Genomic DNA, 19,425 nt, shown 5'->3' on the forward strand with positions numbered 1-19,425 from the left:
CTCACAGGTACTCCTGGTGTAAAAGGCAATAATAATGACAAATAGAGAAAATCCTCTGATAACGCACTTCCCTGAGTTTGCAAGTGAAATGGCAGGCACAGAAAAGGTAGAAGGTATCTGGAATCACTGACACATGATAATATTTTTGCTCTGGATAAGAAACACTGGCTGAGTGTCCACTATGTACTGAAGTCCTACAAGGGCACAGCCTCCCACCCAAAAAATATTCCAGAGGACCAGCCCTTGCCTTCCAGAAGCTACCTGGATACTTTTGACAAGAACCTCAAGGGTTTCCACCAGGGTAGTAGAAGGCAGGAGGAGAGGTAGCCAATGGGGAGAAAGGCCGAGAAAACTTCCTCTCAAAGGAGAGGGAGCTGTGTCCTTAGGGCAAGCACTAGCTGGACCAACATGGGGGAGAGGAACAGTCATTCCAGAGGGGAGGAAGGACAGGAGGGTGAGGGAACAGCACATTCAGAGACCTTCAGTAGCTCAGTGTGGCTGGAGTGAAGCGGGAGAATGAGGTTGGCCAGCTGGGAGGCCAGAACTCTGTCCTGAACATCTTTCCCTGAAAGTGTTGGGCAGAAGACTGAGTCGTCAGTGCCCCAACTCTGGCACAGCTGGCTATGGTCACAATGAACAGAACCTTCAAAACTTTGCATATAAGCAGTGCCCATGTATGGTTCCTATCTGGATCTGGGACAGACCAAGCTGTGGTTTTTGATCCCTAGAGTCTTGTGATCTGGAGACCAAACTCTGTCCCTCCCACACACGTCAGCTCACCCTGTGTTTCTCTCTGCACCTGTCTCTCCTCTCTAGCCTGTATAACCTACTACCTGTGCCTCTCCACCCTCCCTACATCCCCCAGACATCTGGGATGCCACTGTGGACTGCGATGGTCAGCTTCCCAACACTATAACAAATATCTGAGATAATCAACTTATAAAGAGAAGAGGGTCACTTTGGCTCACAGTTCTGGAGGTTCTAACCCATGATTGGGCAGACCCACTGCTTTTGAGCCTGTGGAGAGGAAGCACATCATGATTGGGGGGGGGTGCGAATGATGCAGTAACATTGCTCATCTCATGGTCAGGATGTGAAAGAGACAGAGGAAGGGGACAAGGTTCCATGATCCCCCTAAGGACACATGCCTAGTGACCAAAAGATCCCCCACGAGTCCCTACTCATTAAAATTTTCAACACCTCTTAATAACACCACCCTGGGGACTAAGCCTTAACACGTGGTTGGGCCTTCGTGGGACATTCAAGATGCCTTTAAAGGATATCTTTAAAGCTGCCCTGGCTCTCTCTTCCTCCCCTCCATTGCTGAGTTCATTGGCTTCTGCATCTCGTGTCCCTTTGGTGATTTGGGTTGAAGAAAGAGGCCCAGAGGCCTAGTGATGAGAACATCTTTTTTGTGAATTGGAAAATAAAATGACAGTAAGCAGCTAGCAGATCCCAGTTCACAATGAAGTGAATATCAATGTCTGTGGTTGTATTGACCTTGAAGATTTTTTAAAAAATCGGATGGAGAATTCTCGGGGCACACTATGATAGCTGTTCTGAATCTCCTCACTATTCAAAGCAGAAAATCTATCCTTGATGGACATGAGCATCTCTAGGGCACAGTGTTGACTTTAAAATAAATATTCCAGAAGCATGTAGAAGAGAATCTATGACCACCAAGCAGCATTTTTCCCTGTGACACAGATGCCGCACTACTTCCCTGGGTTCTAGGGAGCTGGGACAGGCCTGAAGACTACAGTGCAGGGAAGGGAGGGCTCTCGATCTCTCCCCAGTTGTGAATGAGGCAATGATGTCAGGACAATCTGGCAAAACTGCCGTGTGCCAAATTCTACGTTTCTGGCCTTGTAGTGAGTTTGGTTTCCTATTTTCAGGAGTGAGTGCGACTCCTATTCCATTCTCATTGTCCTGTCTGTACACATCATCTTTAAGTAACTTAATAAAATCCATGAGGGACAGATCCTATGCATCGCTTGAATCCTCTGGAGAAGCTGGGTGTGGTGGCGCACGCTTGTAACCCCAGCATTTGGGAGGCAGAGACAGGAGGATCGCAGTTTGTAGACAGCCTCAGCTACTTAGTAAGGGCCTTTGCAACTCAGTGAGCCCCTATGTAAAAATAAAGATTAAAAATAGGCCTGGGGGTGTAGCTCAGAGGGCGAATGTCCCTGGGTCCCATCCCCAGTATTGAAAAAAAAGAAATCTTTTGGAGAGAGGCTACTCTCAAACTCCATGAACTCCATGTCAGTAGTGTTCACAAGGAAGTGAGGAGCAAGATGTGGTCCAGGAACACTCCATCCATCAGTATTCTCAAAGTTTAGCCTGCTTCAGGATCTATTGGAGTGCTTCTTAAACCCCAGGTTTCTGGGCCAAGCCCAGAGTCCCTGACTTATAGCAAGTCTGGGCCGGGGCCTGAGAATGTGCGTTTCTAACAGCTCTCCAGGTAATACTGCTACTGCTGAAACAGGTGACCAGCAGACCACACTTGGAGGAAGACCTTAGTAGAAAATCTGGGAACTGTAGTAAGGCCCTAACATGCCCTTGATATACTGAACAGTTTTACCTGTCAAGAACATAAATGAAAGCCACACCTATAAGTAGAGGGGTATAGAGATCCGCTAAGATTCTTTCCCCATAATAATTGTGAATGATCAAGTCTAGTATATTTTATATTATGCCTAAAGTCAATATAAGAAGACAATCTAACTTAAAAAAAAATGCAACAGGGGCCAGACGTGATGGTGCGCACTTGTAATCCCCGTGCTTGGGAGGCAGAGAAAGGAGGATCGCGCAGGTTCGAAGCCAGCCGCACTGGCTTAAGAGACCCTGTTTCCAAATAAAGAAATATAAAACAGGATATTTAATTTTTTCCCATGGCATGAATTTGGTGGTATTTAATGGTATGGATGTTAGAAGAATTACTAATTATGAGCAAGAAATGTAGGTTTCCCATTATTTTTGCAAGAAAACAAAAGAGGAAAGTAATGAGGCTTTTATTTGGATGGCAATTTTTTATTCTGACCAGCTCCAGCAGTTGTTTATTTTTGCCTACAGAGTATGGATTTCTATCTGTGACTACCTCTGTCCTAGTTTGATGAAGAGAAAACCCAAAGCAGAGCTCATGCCCAGAGAAAGGAGCATCCGTGTGGATTTGGAGCCCTGGCAACAGCTACAATACTCTGCTGATATGATCTGTGAGGCCCACAGAAGGGCTCGGGCTGTAGGATAAAAAGAAGGGCCCTGATGTCTTCCACACTGAGATCTATATGCCTTGCATTCTTCCTCTGTATTCCTCTGATTCCATCAGAAGGGGCTTTTAAAATTTCAAAGAACTTGCGTGTTTTGCTAGCTTATCATAAGTGTCTATCTTAAGCCAGTATTATAATTTTTAAGCCTGGCCTAGGTGGCTACGTGCTGTCTTCTGAAATGATTTGTGACACAGGGTAAGTCACACCTGCCGGAGCCAGAGGGAGCAGAATCGTAGGCTGAACGACATTCAGGCTCTCCTGCGTTCCAAGAGTCTTTTTTATTTCTTCTTAATGACCATTATTAATCATTTCAGAACCACGCAGTCTCCTGACATTTTTGCTATTCTAGACTTGACGGAAAAGGAGGGTTTTGATGTCCTGGAATACCTTTTTTATGCAGAGTAAGTGCATTCTTACAGCACACAGCTAATGCAGGACTAACCTCTCCCTAAGCAGCATCGTGTTTAATTAAAAAGGACCCACTGAAGGGAAGTCAGGTGGTGACAAATTTTGGTTAGGAAATCAGCATTTGGCTTTCGTTAAGGCAAACTGGGCCTGGGTGGTGGAGGGACAGAGCAACCAGGAGCCGTGCGGGAAAGCTTTGCAAATTCTTACTCAGCTTTTTGTTTGGAGAGAGAGTTTGTCCCTTTTTACCAGCTCTTCTTTCGGAAGCCTACAAGTTATAGAGGAGATTCACAGGCCAGACCTGGAGCTTCTGTGTCTTGCTGGGTCACCCAGCTGCCAAGGTACCACTGAGGCTGAGATTCTGCCTCAAGGGACTGACAGCAGGGACTTTGGGATTTGCACATAGGTGCTTGATTGGTGATTCAGTCGCTTACCAGTTGTGTGATCTTAGAACAAGGCACGTAAAATTTATTTAAGCCTCAGAGATTTTCATTGGCCACTGGGTATAACCACCCCTGCTTTCTAAGGCTGCTATGAAGATTAAATAAGGGAATGCATGCAAAGCTCAGCCAACAACTTCTCGCTGAACAGTTCCTAATACAGCGATCGTAAGCTTCGAGGTGGGTGGCGAGGGGGAGAAACAGACAAGATCAACCAAGATGATGCCCAGGCTACGAGGCCAGGTGAGGATTTCTATTCTCACACTCCACATGTCACACTCAAATCCTACAGGTGAGGATTTCGTTTCTCACACTTCATGTCCTCATGCCAGTCCAGCATTCTATAGAGATCCCGAAGCACCACTGGAAACCCTCGTTCACCAAAGGGGAGAGAGGAACAGAGGCCAAATCAAGGGACCAAGAAGGAAGTAAACGTTACAGTCCTTGCTGGTATAATTAAATTTGAGGAGGAGCTGAGTCCCCATCATTTTCAGCAAGTTCTCTAACTATACAGTTCTACAATTCCTCTCACACCTGTGTAGCATCAACTCCACAATTTGCAATAAGGTTTTGCAAATCTTATGAAAAAGTTTTCTTCTCTGACATGAGATGCTCAGAGCTCCTCTGCCATTTGCCAGTAGAACTATCAGTAAAATGAAGAGAGCAATTCTACCTTTTCCCCAATTCTATGGCCCCTCTCCCCAGAACAGAGACAGTTGTGAGGACGAATCAGGCAGGTGGCAGCTCACTGTGCTCCAGAGAAACTAGCAAGGGACATTGACAGTGTCAGCCTGGGACTGAGTAAAACTCACAAATAATCCCACTGGCCACCCACCTAACAGAAAGGTCAAATGAGATCTGATGACTGCAGGCAACATAAGTGGTCAGTACAACCAGCACCTCAGGCCATGTGTACAGACCAGGCAAGCGGGCTGACCACTCCAATGGCGGCCTCATCCTTCCTTCATCCCATCTCACCACCATAGTAGATGCTGCACATAGATCAGCTCTAGGGTCTTAGGTACATCTCACTCTTAATTCTTAAAAGATACAAAAGGTGAGCTGCCACGTCCTTGGAGTCTCAGGAGAACATAAAGGTCAGGAGTTCCTGGGGCCATGAGACTTCTCACCATCCTCAGGGAGCCCAGGGCACCGGCATCCAGTGCCTGCCACCAGGATCTGGTTACCTTGCTTGGAAGAATATACTTTCAAAAAGTCACCATGCAATTCCTGGATATTTTTGTTTTCCTAATGGTGTCATTAGAAATGAGTAATTCTGTCCAGAGGTAAAAACAGAGTAGCATCTCAACAGCCCACGCAGGAGATGAGGAAAAATGATGCCTCATTTTAGCATGTGAGAGGAACCACAGCAGCAGTATTGGCCCCTGCATTCGGAAAGGAGCAGAAGCTGGGGAGAAAGGCAACAGCCCCAGGCCTGGGGCCCTGGCTGTGAAGAGGTGGGAGGCTCCTGCCTGCCAGTCCCTCCTGGGGAGGACTGACCTTCAGCACATGCTGGAGAAACATCACCCCTCGCGTCTCAGGGAAACTGAGGCAGTGTGCTGAGTTTTCTCTTTTTTTGCGGCTCTTCCAAGCTCCTTCGATCTTTGTGTGTGTAGGGTGGGGGGTGTTGGGAGTAGGTTGACAATTGAACCCAGGGGTATTCTACCTCTGAGCTACCCAACCGGTTTTTAAATTTTAAAATAGGGGCTCACTACCTTGTGGTTCCTCTTGCCTTGCTGAGGCTGGCCTCGAACCTGTGATCTTCCTCTCTTGGTCTTGAATCGATTTTAATTGAACCCACCTTAGCTCTTGCTGCTCTTCATCGGGATCTTACATCTAGCCTCCTGGAAGAGATGCCGCCATCTGAACCGCTGCCCTCACCACCCAGAGGCGGACGAAAACAGCCCAGCCGTGCTTCCTCCTCAAGGTCCCTGCCCGGGCTTCCCACTAGGCTTCCCGGCCTCAGTTCCAGAAGCCCTGCTCTTCCTGATGCTACCCGCCTCCCTTAGCACTCTGGGCTCACGCCTGGGCTTTGCAAGCGCTGCTGCTGCCACCATCAGGCTGACTTAGAAACTGCAATGTTAAGCTGGCAAAGGATCCCCAAACATCGGTGGACCTACCACAGGGTCCTTTCTCTGCGGTTGCCCCTCCCCCAGGTGCAATATTCTTTGTAAGAAAATGGCTTCCGAGGCCAGCTCCCCGAATAGACATGTCTCCTTGTGAACTTGAGGTGGACTCAGTGTCCACAGGCGGGCACAGAAAAGTATATGTCCTAGAATATGGGGAACAAAGCCAGCCAGGGAATAATTGGCAGTTTCTCTCTGTTAATCACCAAAGCAGCGGAACCAGAATGAGAGGAAGTCTCTCCTTGTGCAGCACCCCGATGTATGTTCGGAGTTTCTGTCCCCGAAGCCTGCAGGATGAGACAACCAGGCCCCGGTGTGACTCCGAAGCTGTCATAGCTGCCAGCATTGCCAAGGGTGACAGGTGGACTGTCACGCTGCACCAGAGTGGAGTCACCTGTGACATTTGCAGGTGACTGACAGAAATGGACACTGACATGCATGAAAGAACAGAAGGGCGTAATGGTTTCTTGCTTAAGCTCAGGCGCAGGCTGCTTGCCAGAGGATGTTTCTCTTGGCAGTGTCCCTGGCGACCTGATGGGCACTCAAGGCCTTTCTTGGAGAGGAACAACTTCCTACAAGGAAAAATTAACTTTAAATCGTCAGGTCCCTTCCTTTTCTCCAGCTGGGCCCTCAGCCTCTCTGTTCTATGTGCCCCATAGTGTGTTAAGCTCTCACGATGATAAAAAGACATGTATATTTTGATCAATCAATTATGGCAGGAAAATTCTGTTTCCTTACATTGTGTGTGTATGTGTGTGTGTGTGTGTGTGTGTGTGTGTGTGTGTGTGTGAGAGAGAGAGAGAGAGAGAGAGAGAGAGAGAGAGAGAGAGAGAGAGGGGTGGGGGGAAGCAAGCCACAAAAGAAGCCACCTGAGAAGCATCTCCTTGATACTCATCCACCCACCCAAATGGCTGGCTGCCACAGCCCAGGCCAGAGCAGACTGGAAACCTTAAGTGCTCGGGGTAAATCTGATGCCAGAAAGATGCGGACACAAATTAGAGTTCAGAATAAAAAAGAAATAGAGCTACAATGCTGGCTTACTGCTTGTTGAAAAGTCAGCTCTGAGTCTCAGCTCCCTGGTCTTCATAGGGAATCCTTTTCTATACCTTGATGCTGAAGGTTCCCACAAATTTTAAGAACATGATTTGTCTTGGGCCATAGTGTGCAATCTTCTCATGCATTGTTTTGAGTTGATAGATTGGAGCAGCAGGGACTACCGGAACCTTGGAAGCATCAGCACACATGAAAAAGTGAACTGGGCAGGAAGGACTTTGGTCAAGCCAGGTGACATCTCTGGGGAAATGACAGCATTATACCTGCCTCTCACTGCTATTGTGACAGAATGAGGCAGAGCTTGCAGATTACACTCTGCAACTTGTGAAACTTTATACAAGTGCTAATTATTATCACAGTCATTGTGATAAAAACATAATTATTATTTCCACCGCCACCACCAATAATAAATAACCAAAGGAATTCGCCAGGCACCGACAAGAAAATGTGCTGGCAGGGAGAATCAGGCTGCATCATTTACCTTCTAGGAATGTGTTATCTAAAAGAAATAGGTTGTTGCTAAGAGATAATGTTTGGGGAAATGTACATCTAGAGAGACTTTGGAATCATCTAGTCCATTCTTAGGAGTGGACTCCTACATTTCTGATGACCTGAATTCTACTCTTAGAACACGCTCAGTAATGGGAGACTGTTCAATGGGCCAGCTTTCAACAGGAGTCTAAGAGAGCCACAGTCTCTGAAATGCACTGTTTTTTTTCTTATAGAACAACTGAGGAATTTGTTTTCCTGTCGAGTTTGTCCTGCCATCCCCAGTAACTATGGAAGAGCATGGACCTTAGTGCAGAGCACACAGGTAGATCCCGTGCTATCCTCTACTTTTGAGTGAAATGTTACTTGACCCAGGAGACTTGTAAAGCATTTCTGACATCTTCGAGGTAGAATCACTTCACTTGTGACCTTGTTTTCCCCAAACCCAGTGCAGCTCAGTTTCCTCATGAGAACAAGAAAGGCATTGGCAGCAGGTCTCCAGGTGGCTCTTGCTTTCATCCCTGCTGTTCTGGTCTCCCTTTCAGTTTTCTATTCATCCTCATTGTTAGGCTGTTCCAGACTTCAAGGGGCCTCAGACACAGGCACATCTCATTGCTCCATGCACTTGCCACTCGCCTCACTACGCCCAGGGTATATACTCAGCAACCCCTGCTTTTACATGCTGTGTCCTCATCTTTCTTTCCTTCTTTTTTTTTTTGATATTAGAGATTGAGCTCAGTGGTATTCCACTGCCAAGCTACACCCTCAGCCCTTCTTATTTTTTTATTTGGAAACAGGGTCTTGCTGAGTTACTGAGAATCTCACTCATTACTGAGGCTGTCCTTGAACCCATGATCCTCCTGTCTCAGCCTTCCAAGTATGAGAATTACAGGTGTGTGGCGCCACGCCCATTTCTTCCACATTCTTTATTCAACATATCCCTCAAACATTAGGTACCTAACTGCCTTTTGCTGCCTCCTTTCTGGAACTCAAACCAACAGTGAAAGTCAGTTCCCATTATTTTCTTGTTCACGTATCCATCCATTTATATACCAGCTATGAAGGAAGATAAACTAGAACAGTACATTTTCATTGAGTTATATGTTTTCCAGTCCCATGTGAAATACGGGGAATAGCAGGAAGAATAAATAACATGCTGATCCCCAAAACCATGACACTGAGAGAACTATAACTACTAACAATGTTATTAAAGTATTGGCCCAATTCTGTCAATCCATCCTTAAAAGCTGTAACATGGCATTCATGACCATTTGCAAGCTGGTTCTCCTCTCCTCAAGTTTCCTCTCCCACTTCCCTAACACACCACTCAGACACAAGACCCATTGCTTCAAAACACAGTATATGCTTCAAAACACAGTATATTCTGTTCTGCCTTCTTGCTTTTGCAGGCACTCTAAGGGACAGCCTGGAACCCTCACTCTAGGCTTCACTAGGGATCAAAATCAAGCACAAATGCTACCTCCTCTGGGCAGCCTTTTCTGATGCCCTGGCCTATTTCAGCTGTTTTCAACTCCCTGACACCTCTGAGCCCATCAGATTATAACTGTGGTTGAAGTTATCTGCTCCCCAACCAGAAAGCTATGGGACGCAGCCCAGTAAGTGCTGGCTGAGTGGCTGATGGCCAAGCCTTAGCACCACAACAAGCTAGCTGCTCCAAAAAGGAGTCAGAAATTTGGTCCACTGAGATATCAGATTATATGGAGCCCCCGGGGAAAAGCACGAATCGGTGACAATGTGTTTGTCATTGTCACAACTTCTAACATTGGATTCCAAATTCCTGTGCTGTGGGCATAAGTTGAAATGAATCTGAACTTGCAGCACCAGTCTAGTGCATGTGGGCTGCGGGAGCAGAACATCCAGGTGACCATCCTGGTGTGTGCACATCTTATCTAATGCTCAAACACTCATCAGCCCTCTCAGTTGTAGTGCCACCTATCCAAAAAGTGGCCTCAGGGAAATTGGCTTGGTTTTGCTTTAAGGACCTGAGCACCTGGGAGAAAAGGAAGGCGAGAGTATGCAGCCTATTTGGCAGAAGTGGTTGACTAACACGAGTGTGAGGTGTGTGTGTGTGTGTGTGTGTGTGTGTGTGTGTGTGTGTGTATGTGTTGGGGATCAGGAAGGCATGGAAAGGCTTCTAGGCTGCCGGGGGAATCCTCCCCGGAGAACACTGGAGGTGTCTATGTTTGGCTGCTTCCTTCCCAGGGAGGAGATGAACAGCATCTACCTCCCACGCCCCCCAGCCCAATGGGGGCCACCACAGGACACCAGGAGAAACGGCATTGGCCCATGCCGGCCACTCTTTCCAAGGCTTCTGATTGTTACCAAGTATACCCAGGGAAAGCTGACATTTATTTAATCCTCATAGTGGTGTTGACTGTGTACTCACTGAAGCACTGTATGCTTATGGAAGACATTTGTTTCCAAGCAGCTTATGCTAAATTGCAGTGATATAAAGGAAACACTTATCCAATATTGACATTTACTGACTTCTAGAAGTATACAGACAGAATACTCATTTTTACCATTAGGAGAGAAGGAAAGGGGTAGGAAAAAAGCGTGGTGTTTGCTATTTAGCTCCTTCAGTGAGTTAGAAGCAGAAAGTGAGTGGAAGTTAATGTTAAATGGATGGGAGGGGGTACATGGCAGAAGCCTGCAGCTCTCGGCCATCCTGAACTCTGCCACACAGGCATCGGGTGGATTCTGAGAAAGAGGGTCAGTCGAGGCTGAAGCTTTTCCATACTGAGTAATAAAGCTCGGTGGAAAGCAGGGCTGGGAGAGAAGCATTCCAACGATTTAGAAGGTATCTATATCCCAACTTGACCTGCACACCTAACTCCGTAAATTCTGACTTCCCTCTTTGGAAGAGAAAGTGACATGCAATGACTTATGGAATGGCGTTGTTGCAGTCGGCTCTCACCTCATTCCCCTAACTGGAAATAAAATCCTGCTCTATCTGGAATACCGGGAGAAGCTATGACAACCAGGATGCCGGACACTAGGCTGGCTCTGTTCCTCCTTCCCTCGGAAATAACAGTGATGACAAATGAAAATCCATGTGACAAAAAGCACCCAGAGCAGTAGCTCCAGCTGAACCCTGCTTGAGGAATCTGGGGTGTTGGCTGACCTTAAGGGGAAACTGGAGTTCCAGTTGCTTGGCTGCAAGAACCACCAGGAAAGTCAGGATACTATGGGAGTGAGATTCAAGTGTGGATTTCAGTACACCAACATAGGCTGACTTTCTCTGCTACCCAACGAGAAGATCCCCGTTCCCAGACGTAGGATGCATTCAGTTCAGAGTCTCTCAGTTTTTATGGCTCCTGATACAAAAAGTGCCTCCTCACCTAAAAATCACCTTGACTTCTCACAGGATAAGGACTGACTGCAGTTGAGTCTATGCCCATCTCCCCTGTGCCTCATCCACATCAAGATCTGAACAGAGTGCTCTTGGCCCTTCTCCCCACTCCTACATCACAGGCAATTTTCTTTTCCTTGTTCATGTTTCCAAAACAGTTTATCTTTTTATCTCCTTAGAAGAAAAGTACTAGGCAAATCAAAGGTATCATTAGTATTGTTATTATTTTGCTATTGAAATCTCTTGAATTCACTCCGGATTATTCATGTGCTTTTTTTGGGCCTGCAATATAATACCGCCTTAAGTCACCCCCACTGGGCTGAACAAAAAGGAAAAATTGCATCTTCAGGCCTAATCCCCTGCTCCACCCGTCTCCTGCTGGCCCTGGCTTCCACCAACACAGGCCTGTACCAGCGGGGCTGCTCCTTGGGACCATGCCTATGTTGCTACTTCCATGTTCCAAGCCAAATCTTCCTTCATAAGCCCAAGAGGGGGGGCCATGGCATCCTCTCAGTGCAAGGAGAAGGCGTTGACCACACCACACCCCTTGGTCCCCCTGGGGAGTTTCTTTTCCATCCTCAATAGGTCTAGTGACAACCCAGGACTCCCTGTTGGCAGCAGCAGACACTGCTACCACTACACCCAACAGGCACATCCAATCCCCCACCCAGAAGATTTGTTAAAGAATTGGTCCCACACCCTTGGCAGCTGTGCACTGATCTTCAAGAACAAAAGGAGTGATTCTTCCTCCCCTAGAAAGACGTCATAACACTTGGGGTGCCATTGGCAAGGAAAATCGGTGAATTACTTGCCTCTTCTTTTGTTATATGACATTTCTGAGTAAGGCTACATGTTTCCAAAGTTGCGACTCCCTCCCAGTTTCCTTCCCTGATCCTTTTCTGCTTCTGTCTTTCCCCTTCTTTGGGTCTCTGTTGTCTCCTGCTGTCTTCGGATGCCTGGCCCCTTTCTCATCCCTCTCTAGGGGAGCCCCTGGCAAGTTAAAGCTTCTTACAGTGGCTCTTCTTTTCCATGCACTTCTAGTCACCCCCGTGGTGGCTCACTTAATCCTAGCCAGCTCTCTCCACCCACTCTGCCTTCCCTTTCATCTGCTAGACACTTCTATTCCCTCGGAGGTTTAGGTTACCCTGGACCTCTGCCTGCCTAACTTCCTGTTTCACTTTCCTGAAATCAAGAGAGCAAGCAGACTACTTAGATTCCTCCCAGCATGGAGAAGGCATGTCAGCTTGATGCCCTGAACAGTTAAATGCAAGTTTTCACTTCTACCCCAACATGTTCAGAGCACCAAGTACAAAGACAACAAGTTATTGTGTTCAGCAGAATCAAAAGTTTTTGAACCTCAAAGTCACCAGACAAGACAGCACGCTCTGGCAATACGAGGGCAGGATACAGAAAACACTTTTCTTAGATTGTCTAAGTAGGATCCACCAAGCCTTCACCACCACCACACCCTAACGCCCAAACTGTTTTGGAATTTGAGATGCAAGAGGAAGCAGGGAGCACTCAGTCCTGCTGAGACATTTCTCCAAAGCTACCTAAGATGTGTGTGCGTGCACAGGCTGAATGGGATGAGGCTTGAAGATTAAGGAGAGAGGGCGCAGAAGGAAATAGTTTGTGAGCCCACTGAAATGATAAAAGAAAAAATATAGCAAGTTCTAACTTTATGGATGATAGGAGAATCAATTCTTTTTCACCCAGGGCGAGAACATGCCGTTTCTCCACAGGAGGCAAATTGTGCTGTGACATTATCCCCCTCTGCACAAAGCAGGCCATCCTGACAGCCGGGGGAAGAGGCATCCCCAGCAAGAGAGAAACCCACAAACACCACATGCTGGCAGCTCTCCATTTCCTTAGTGGGAGCCAAGTCCGGGGCTCTTGGCAGGGGTGGGAATAGATGAATGTTATTTAGTCTTTCCATTGCCACCTTAAGAAAGATAAAGAAATATTTGCTTGTGATCTCCATGAAAACTCCAAACTTTAAAAGAATAAGAACACCACATTTTATAAACATTAATTATACATTAATTTCTGCTCTCTCTGAAAGGTCTATGAGAAAAAGTAAAGGTGAATAAATATCCAGCAAATTAGGAGCGAAAGAATGGCTGAAATGAACTTTCACAGTTTACATGCATTGTTTGCTATTAAAAAATCTTCAGAACACCGTCTGGAATGCTCCTGCACACAAAGACCCAGGGAGCAGAGGGTTTGGAAACTGTGTTCCCAGAAACTCCAAAATGACCCACGGGTTCCTACTGTGAGAGATGTTGGGTAGCAGATGGCCGTGTCGCCAAGTGCCAGAGAGGGCCATAAAGAGAGCCCTGGATATTTGTTTTCTCTAGGAGGAGAGACATTCTGAATCTCTCTATCCAGAAGCAGCAACACGCAGGAGGCAGGGGTCAGGCAGGTGTCTCAGTGGGGGTGCCAGGTGGAGTTGCAACCTCAGTCATGGGGACCACAGCAGGGCCATCTAGAGCCAGGTGCGCTAGACCGCTTATGACCTGTTGGGAGCTGATGGACGCTAACCGGTAACTAGTATATGCATGCACTCGGTGGGGATGGGCACACTATATGAGCTGAGAACATACAGGAAGAGGGTCAGACAGGAATCCTTGGGGGAATTCACAATACTCCCAACAACACCCACAGATCAATGCAAAAGATATCCATATCACATGGTGATGAAGCCCATCAAACATATTCTCCTGTGAACTTTAATTGTTGTAGTTAGATATCATCTACTCAAGAGGCCTAGTGAACAGGTCCAGTGAGGGAGACTGTTCTGATGGACTAAGTCCACTTAGGTCTTAGGCCTGTCTTTTGTCCTGTTTGAGAGTCCTGTGGACTAGGCATCTACCACTTGGTAGGGTGGGCAGTGCAAGCTCAGAACACTCAGCAATACCAAGGCACTATGTATTGTATACTGTGTTCTTCCCAGTGCCCTCAAGGCTAAGGGTAGGTGAAACAGAGCACTTCACCTCTACAGGTAGATGTTTAAAGATTCATATGAGGCAGTGAAAAAATAGTTTGCTTCTAAGAAAGGAACGAGGGAAGTAGGAGATGCACGATGTAATGATTCACACAGGCAGGGAGGCACTTAGACACCTATAGCTTTCTTATGCCAATCCAGAGAAGAACCACAGATCAGCTTCTAAAAATATGAATGACTGACTAAAACTTGCACTCGTCCCCATGCAAATATGTGCGTGTGCACGTGCATGTGTGTGCATGGGTATATGTGAGAGGCAGGTGTGTGGGGAGTGGCTGGAAGATTCCCTCCTCCTCTCAGGGATTCTACATGCAACTTCCTGAGTAAATTGGTAAGAGGCAGAGAAGAATGGGAATCAGTATGCATGTGTGCCTGTACATACACACACACACACACACACATAAGTGTGTGTGTATATGTGTGTACCCATAAACAGACATATACTTCCAAGAGAGAGGGTAATCTCACAAAATGGCAATACAACCAAGCCTGTCTGTATACCAGTATTCTGGGATAGTTCTTATTCATTCAGTCTGAAAACTCTGGAGAAGGTAATTTATCTTCCTGCTGCTGTAGGGAGCCCTGGTGAGATGCACACAACCATATGAATGCATGAGTGTGTGCATGCACACATGGTAATTATGCACAGACCTGAGTATACACACACTCTCCTGGGAGAGGGACCTTTAAGTTTAATCAGGAGGGTCGACAGCAAAGTTAGAACTTCACAGATAAAGAGAAAATCTGCAGTAACCACCAGGAGCAATGGGAGAGTGGAGGAAGAAGGCTGGTTTTGTGCTTACATTGGGCTTCTTCCTGACTAGGGGAAGCAAGTCGTGCACACTGTTTGCTTGCAAAAGCAATCGCCCATGGTGAGCTCTGCTTTCTTGCAAACTTTTCACCCTTCATTTAATCAACAGATGGACATGCTCTGTTGTGGATTTTTCTGAGAGAGTCCTGTCCCTCTAAAAGCTGAGCAGGCTGGCACAAATGCTGCCTCAGATGGCAGGGTCGACGCTGTCATTCCAAAAGATTGAGAAGGAACCAGTTCACTTGGCCCTTCCAACTCAATGCCACAGGTGACTTGTGATGCCTTTAGCTAAGTAGGCACTCACAGTCGCTCTCCGCAATTTCCCTCCCCTATCTCCACCACTACCAGCCCCATGGCTCCCAAGTGGCAGGGAGCCCAGAGTGGCAAAGTTCCTTCCCTGAGAGCATCCATGGGCTTTTCTGCCCCTGCTAGGCTGCAGAAAGGAAACAATCAAGCGCCGAGGGTGAAATTCCATTTTCTGCCCTGAATCCAGTGCTGTGTAGGATTCAGAATTCGGTCTCATTTAGGGAACTCGATGACATCCTGTGAAACTCTTTGCAAGCTTTCCCCAGCCACTGCAAATTACCCCCACAGTACATTCTGTAATTGCAACCCCTTCTACAACTGTGCAAACTGGCACACACTGGCTTTTGAATACACTCCTGCAAGTTAGACCTTCTTGGAAGGAAACAGCCACGCACGAAAAGCTCCCTTCCTCAACCTAATCCTCATCTTCCTCCACCTGGGTGTGAAGGAGAGGAGGCGCCCAGAAGTTCAGAACGGCATGCCCACATACATACTGGCTAATTAGCACACCAGGAGCATAAAGAACTCATTTGCATCGGAGAGTTTGAGTTGGATGTTGACAACTGAGAGCAGAAAGTCGCCCCCTCCCTGCTCTCTCAGCCCCTTCTTTCCAAAGGAAAATAAACAGTACCATTCTGTTGCATTTGCAAAGCAGAGAAGCCACACCAGCGCCTCTTCTGCCGGGCACCGAGAGACGCATCAATCAGCGAGTTTCCGAAGCCTGTGCACATTCCTGCCCTTAGCCTCCCGCGCCCTGACAACCCGGCCACTTTCCTCCAACTCCTGCAGCGCGCGCGAGTCCTACCTTGACTGAATAGGAAGAAGCAGAGGAAGAGCAAATCGAGCTGGAAAGGTTTCATTCCTCAGCGCGGCCAGGGAACGCCGGCGGGCAACTTGGGGGTGCAGTTAGTTTCTCTCCCTCGGCGGCTGCGGTGCTCAGCCTCCCTCCGCCGCCGGTCCTCTCCGGTTCGTGCCGACCATCGGTCTGTCCACCCGTCCGTCCCTCCGGGTGGCTTCGCTCTCTTTGTGTCTCCAGGTATCTGCAGCCAGCTGAGACAAATTGCCTGTTTTTAGCCGCCTCGGGAAGCCGGGATGCTCAGCAATGTCCCCGCTCGGAGCAGATCCATTCTCTGGCTCTTGGCATCCCAGGCACAAGGCTTCCTCCGGCGGGCTCCTCCCACAGCGAGCGAGTGACGAGTGACAGAAGGGCTCCTTTCACAGAGGCTGGGGCGGGGGGGAGAGGGAGGGGAAACAGGTCATAATTAAAGAGGAAACACTTGGAAAAAGGAGCGATCTTTGCAAAACGGAGGGTGTGGGAAAGGCTGTTTGCTTTCATTCTTTTCCTTAAATCGGGGGATATTCAGCTTCTGTCACCATTATTGGTAAAAAAAAAAAAAAAGAAGAAAAGAAAAGAAAAAGAAAACAACACCGTAAGCTGGGAGCGGAGCTGTGACTTTCCGTCCACATCCTGTAACACTGTTTAGTGGGAGTGAAGTTGAAGATGACTGTATACATGTGCATGCATTAAAATGTGCATGCTTTGCTTTTCATATGAGAGTAGAAACTGGGCTGAAAGGAAGCTAGGGGGAGAAGGGGAGGGGGGTGCCTGTGTCTCCAGCAAGGACTTGGCCAATGTGTGCAGCGGGAGGCTGGAGTTGGAGGGGAAATAAGCATGCTTTGCATTTCTGAGACTTTCCTGGGGGGGGGGGGGTTGGTTGGCAATAAAACCTGAACGTTTGGATATTAGTTTTCCCTGCTCTGAGAAAACAAAATGCAGGAGCGAGAGGGAAAACAAGTAGGTTTGTGACACATACCCATTTATTATTATTATCCTGGCCTGTGCATTTCTTAACAGGGACAGGAGAGCAGCCTGTCTGCATTTGGAGCCTCTCTCCCCTAATGAGCTCTCCTTCACTCTGAGCATCTTTTCTCCAAAAGGTGTTGTGAGTCTGGTTGCGAAGGAGAGGCCAAGGTCACAGGGAACTGCTTCCTAAGCACTTCCAGGTCTTTTACCTGCCAGGAGATCCACACTCAAATCCAACTCTGTTTCCTCCAGGATATCAACATTAATTTATCCAAGTCTATTTACTTGATAGACATTTAGGCATGCCCAGAATAAGCAGGCCACGAAGGGAAATAAAATAGAAGAACACAGGTCATTCCTTCAGGAGCTCAGAATCTAGAGTGGAAGTATAAATACAAGAGCATACACAGGAGGCACAAACTCTAAGGATATTACAAAGCAGTGTTTTAAAATATGCAGTATTATGTGGGGTAGGTGAAGAGAGGATGCTCTCAAAGTGTACCATTCAATAGTCAATTATAAAATGAATCATGACTTCGTTGGTCCCTGGGTGGTCTTTTGAGAACCTCTACTCCATCAGTATTAAAGATTGTGTGGGGTGACAGAGGGAGAATTTGCTGACTACAAGGTACATTCCAACCCCCAGTTTTCATGTGCATGTTAACTTTAAAAAATTATCCCTTGGTGTTTATAAACAAAGAAAAAGGAAGCTGGGCACCTATGAAAGTGTGTGCTGGTAGGAGCCAACACCTGGTAGTTGACATCAAAGATCTACGAGCTAGTAGGTGTCTGCTTTGTTGACTTTTCTATTCTTAATAGTCTATTAAACTGTATTCCTTAGAGGCTGTTAAACTGATCAAGGGGAAATGTGTAAGCAAGCTTTGGGCTGGGGATGCTGAACACAAGAAACTAAGAGGGCACAAGAGAAGCACCCTTCGCTAAATGAACAAACAAGGTACGAAAGCAATTGTCAGCACAGCCTTCGCCCATTAGCTTGGGATAACAATGAAACACAGGCGGCGAACCAGAAACACACACACAAAAGATGAATAATAATTTCAAACAACAGATGCCAAACAACATATTAGGGCTGAAAATATGGTATGTGCAGTGCTGCGATGTGAGTTGTGGCTTTTTACTCAATCTACAGGGCAAGGGGAAATCAAAGGTCTGGGGACCACGGCTAAGGCCAAGACTTGCAATGCATAAAGCTCCTATTAGAACGTAGATGGGACCTGCCCAAGCAACATTTGATGTTTTAACTACAGATTCATCTTTTAAGCGGCTGTTTAATTTTGGCCGCTAATTCCTAAATGGCCTGGGGCCCAGATTTGCCTATTCAGCCCCCAAGAGAAGTCTTACAAAACCAGGGTCGTGAGGCTATCACTGTGCAAAGCACAGTAACCGGGCACAAGTCCAGGCAGGTGTGCTACACACTCATCTTGGACAGACAGGAGGAAGGGGAGTGGGAGTCCCAGGTCGGAGGGAGGCTGTTTCTCTCTCCCAATGATTCCCAACGCTGACCTCCTGACCCCAGAATTGGCTTCCCAATTCTGTCCCCTCCTGTCCTCTCTCCACAGTCTCCGGTCTCTGGCAGAGAAGGAAAAAGCTTGGATTAAGTGATGATCTGCCTGCCTCTAAAAGGACCAGGAGGCGTTTTAACCCCGAGTGCCGGAAAACCCCGGGCAGTCTTCGGCGGCCACCACGTGGGGCAGGGAACGCGAGCGGTACCTGCAGGACCCACAGCCGGCCGGGCTCTGGCGCCAGACCCGACGACGGCCCCGCCACCTCCGCCCGGGCCGGCGGTGGCCTCACCTCCTCCGGGAGCTCGGTTAACCTCCTGGCGCTGCAAGGTGGCGGGCCGGCGAGCAGATCGCTGGGAGGCGGGAGGCGGAGAGGAACCGCAGGCTCCACCTGATGGAGGAGCGTGGGGAGTCCTGAGACCTTGGAGCGCGGGACGAGGGAGGCGGGAGCGAGGCCGCCGTCCCTGCTGGGTGGCGCGCAGGGGACCGGTCTCTGGGAGCAGCCGGTGGAGCTGGCAGCCCCAGAAACGCAGCAGAAACCCGGCAACTTGAAAAACCGCCCCAGTTCTGGTTTTCTGAACATCCAGGTCTTCGCGGCGCCCACCGTAGGAGCCCGGGTTCCTCACCAGCAGGTGGCACCCTCTCCAGAGTTTCTTCAGGCTCTAGCCAGGGAGGTCGACTTCAGCAGTGCCAGCCCCCTCCCCAGGCCTTCAGTGCCCAGTGTCATGTCCTATGAATCCGCCTTCCCACCTCTGTCCCCCGGCGGGTCAGCGAGAGAGGGATGGAGGACTGCGGCTTCAAAGTGGGATCCCACAGAGAATGAGG

At 47.9% G+C, this 19,425-nt stretch overlaps 1 protein-coding gene across 3 annotated transcripts in view; it reads right to left on the reverse strand.

Moving 5' to 3' along the window:
- Positions 1-16,133, reverse strand: part of KIRREL3 (kirre like nephrin family adhesion molecule 3) — a gene marked incomplete at both ends in the record, with an annotated part of 594,525 nt that extends 578,392 nt beyond the window's left edge. For all 3 annotated transcript variants that reach the window (XM_080714131.1, XM_080714132.1, XM_080714130.1), the window contains one exon: positions 16,079-16,133. In XM_080714131.1, coding sequence (XP_080570257.1) covers positions 16,079-16,133 — 55 coding nt within the window. The remainder of the gene's footprint in view (positions 1-16,078) is intronic.
- Between the last annotated feature and the right edge of the window lie 3,292 nt (positions 16,134-19,425).

This window comes from Muscardinus avellanarius (assembly GCF_963383645.1).
Source record: "Muscardinus avellanarius genome assembly, chromosome: 1".
NCBI lineage: Eukaryota > Metazoa > Chordata > Mammalia > Rodentia > Gliridae > Muscardinus > Muscardinus avellanarius.